Source organism: Propithecus coquereli, unplaced genomic scaffold (assembly GCF_000956105.1).
Source record: "Propithecus coquereli isolate 6110/MARCELLA unplaced genomic scaffold, Pcoq_1.0 Scaffold9, whole genome shotgun sequence".
Taxonomy (NCBI): domain Eukaryota; kingdom Metazoa; phylum Chordata; class Mammalia; order Primates; family Indriidae; genus Propithecus; species Propithecus coquereli.
In genome coordinates, this window is record NW_012155284.1 from 10607471 (window position 1) to 10610793 (window position 3323).

Here is a 3323-nt window from a genome sequence, read left to right on the forward strand (position 1 = left end):
CACTGCATAAAGCTTTGATCTTTTTCCTAAGGCCAATAAAATGCAAGCACTGCTTTGTTTTGCTTCCACAAGTCAGAAGGGTCTTTGGCAGTCAAGTGTCCATTTATGGCTAGTTCAACAGCTCTATACTAAATTAGTAGTAATTTCCTAATTCAGTACCTTTTCTGCTTCCAGTATAGAGGCGTAAGGTGGGGAAGAGATGGATGGGAGATGCTCTAAAATAATTTCTGACATCCAAATAACAATTACCACGTTTTCCCTAGTTGAGTCTGAAATCCAATTCATTTTATTGTTTCAGTTATCACATACCTGCGTTGTTGAACAGCCAATATTCTCAGAATGATTATTAACAACACTTGGAGATGGAAGCAGATCAGAGGACTCTTGATTTTTTTTCTGGCTTTCACTGAATGGATTGGATCTTTTCAAATTCTGTCTTGACACAGGTATAAGAGGTTTTAGGCGCTTCTTATTATGGACCTGAGTAGGTTCATCAGACTCCAAACTATTCTTTGAACAAATTAAAGACAAAAATCCCAAGGGTCTTCTGCCAGGTCTAGAAATGCAAATGTAAAGACATTCAAGAATATCCAGGAAGAAACATTCTTAATACCAACTTCTTTCCATTAATGCTAAAATGGCACACTCACTAAGTATTGATATCACTATGCTACGACAATTATTTGTGACAAAGGACAAGGCTTACTCTAAAGTGGTGTATCCCAAACTTAAAAGTGCATACAATCACCTGAGGATCTTATTTAAATGAAGATTGATTCAATTTCGGTAACAGGTGTAGCCTGAATCCTGTATTTCTATTAAGTCCTCAAATGATGTCCATGCTGCTAGTCCCAGGACTATACTTTGAGCAGCAAGGCTGAGGAGAGGGGATCTGCAAACTACAGTCCATAGGCCAAATGTAGTCCACCACCTGATTTTGTGAATATGTTTTACTGAACACAGCTATGCTCATCTGTTTGCATATGGTTTATGGTTGCATTTGTGCTATAACTGCAGAGTTCAATAGTTGCAACAGAGACAATGTGGCCTACAAAGCTTAAAATATGTACTATATGCCCTTTTACAAAAAATGTTGGCTTATCTCTATTCAAGAACACTGCTTCTCAACCTATTTTAATCCAAACCCCCATGATCCTATGACACTTGCCTCCTTCTATTTTTTTTCTTTCTTTTTTTTAAAGACAGGGTCTCACTGTATTGCCCAGGCTGGAGTGCAGTGGCTATTCGCAGGCACAATCATTGCACACTACGGCCTTGAACTCTTGGGCTCAAGTGATCCTCCTGCCTCAGCTTCCTGAGTAGTGGGTACGAAAGGTACACACACCACTGTGCCTGGCTCTCATTCTATTTTCAGCACATCTCTAAGGCCAGAAAAGGTATTGCTGAACTTTACTTTCTGTAATTTAGATAATAAAAACAACAAACATATTAAATATGCTTTTTTAAGCTACACATGTCCTTTCCTTCCCTTTCCCTTAGTGGAGGCTAGTACATGTCCTGCCCCCACCAAACTCACTAATACCATGTTAATGTTTTGAATTTTGCTGACAAGCCAATAATTATTGATAACTTGGGAGACTTACTTCTAGAGTACGAGGAAAACAATGTGGGAAAAGTTGGCTTTGGCCTTAAATCCCAACACTTACTCTTATAGGGAGAAAGTCTTGTTTACTTCTATGATACCCCACAAGGGGGAAGAATGACACATTATTTGTGACTTCAATAAAACAGCTTCCAGAACTACCTCTGATGTCAGTCCTCTGTCTCATACCATTTATATGTGCATCAGTAGCTACTGTATACAGGAGAATATGTAATGATCAAGATAACCATGAATGATCTAGAAAAGTAAATGTGTGATATATTCTATCCCACATTTGACATACATCAAACTTTGACTATCTAAAATAGTCAAAGTTTCGGCACTAAAGTTACGCTTTCATTGTATAAAATACATGTTTATCTCAAACATTACTATATTTCCTTTGCTGAAACTTTCCTTTACATTACTGATGGAGGAATATGTTTATTAAACACCATCCTTAGCATTGGATTTCATCTTTATATATCTGTTAAATATAGGTCACATTTATCCAGAGACGGAGAGAAAGAAAGAGATGTCTTAAAGATTTTTTCATGATACCTGGATAGTGGGGTTTTTGAAGATGATGTTCTGTTTTCCATTTGCTCAGACTTAGAAGCAGCATCAGTTCTTTCCTCCTTATCAGACACAATCATCTCATCCCGAGGTAAATGAGGCATATTCTTTTCTGTATGTGTATCTATTATTTTATCAAGAGATCTTGATCCTATATTCTGAAAAGTTGGTTCAACTTGTTCTTTTTGAGGTTCTGGAGTTGTATGTGTGCTTCCTGAGGTAGAAAAAAGACTTTGTCCCTTGTAAGACTCCCCTTCAAAAAAGAAAGCAAATTGTAAGCACACATATTAAAATTAACATATTCAGTTTAATCACCATATTTGAAGGAAAAAAAAAAGCCATGGTATTCTATAATAAACCCACCCTAGTAAGAGTAAGCTAAATTATACTTATTGGTTTACTGAAATTATTAAGAATATTATAACTAGTTAAAAGCTACAGTAACAGCTTCTGCACTCAGATACAAAATAGTCATATCAATATATTTTGACCTAGAAAATCTTTTTCCAGAAATAATTCCTGAATTTATAAATGAAAGGGTTATCACTTCCTAAAAATCTAAGGCTTGTTAAAATGCAGAAGCTAAACCAATCAAAAATATAGGTGGTTAATTCTTGGATATTACTCAAGTTTAGCTAAAGAGTTCTCTTTCCTTAATAGTAGATGAAAGCCAAACAGAAATGAATTGGGACAAAATCATAAATTTCTTGTTAAATAAAAAATCCATTTTCCCTTAGGACACCTGTTTCTAAGGCCATGTTCCCAGTGACAACATTATAGTTACATGGAGTAGAATGAAGTTGGTAAGTATACCTGCTAAACGAAATAATCCTATTAAAGTTGGTCTACAACATATTCACTAATATTTCAATAATGCTGTGATTTGTTTAATACTTTCACTGGAGAGAACGAGACAGATAGGATAAATCGTTGGCTGACTTAGTTATGAGGGAAATTGACCCTAAATGGTTTCATACCCTAAAAGATTTTAAATTCTTATAAAAACAGAAGACTCTAAGATCTTTTGAATCTCTTAAGTGACTTAAACTTGAAAAGATCTCTAGCACTAAACTAATTTTCAGGGTAAAGTTATGAACTTATTTTTAAAAATGCCTTTATATTTAACTTTCTTATTCCTAAAATG

General features: G+C 35.2%; 1 protein-coding gene across 1 annotated transcript in view; it reads right to left on the bottom strand.

Annotated features, from left to right (window-relative positions):
• Window positions 1-3323, bottom strand: part of BDP1 (B double prime 1, subunit of RNA polymerase III transcription initiation factor IIIB) — a 94064-nt gene that overhangs the window by 3822 nt on the left and 86919 nt on the right. The window contains exons 37-38 of the mRNA XM_012664491.1: window positions 2165-2432; window positions 310-556 (exon numbers count right to left, since the gene is read on the bottom strand). Coding sequence (XP_012519945.1) covers window positions 310-556; window positions 2165-2432 — 515 coding nt within the window. The remainder of the gene's footprint in view (window positions 1-309; window positions 557-2164; window positions 2433-3323) is intronic.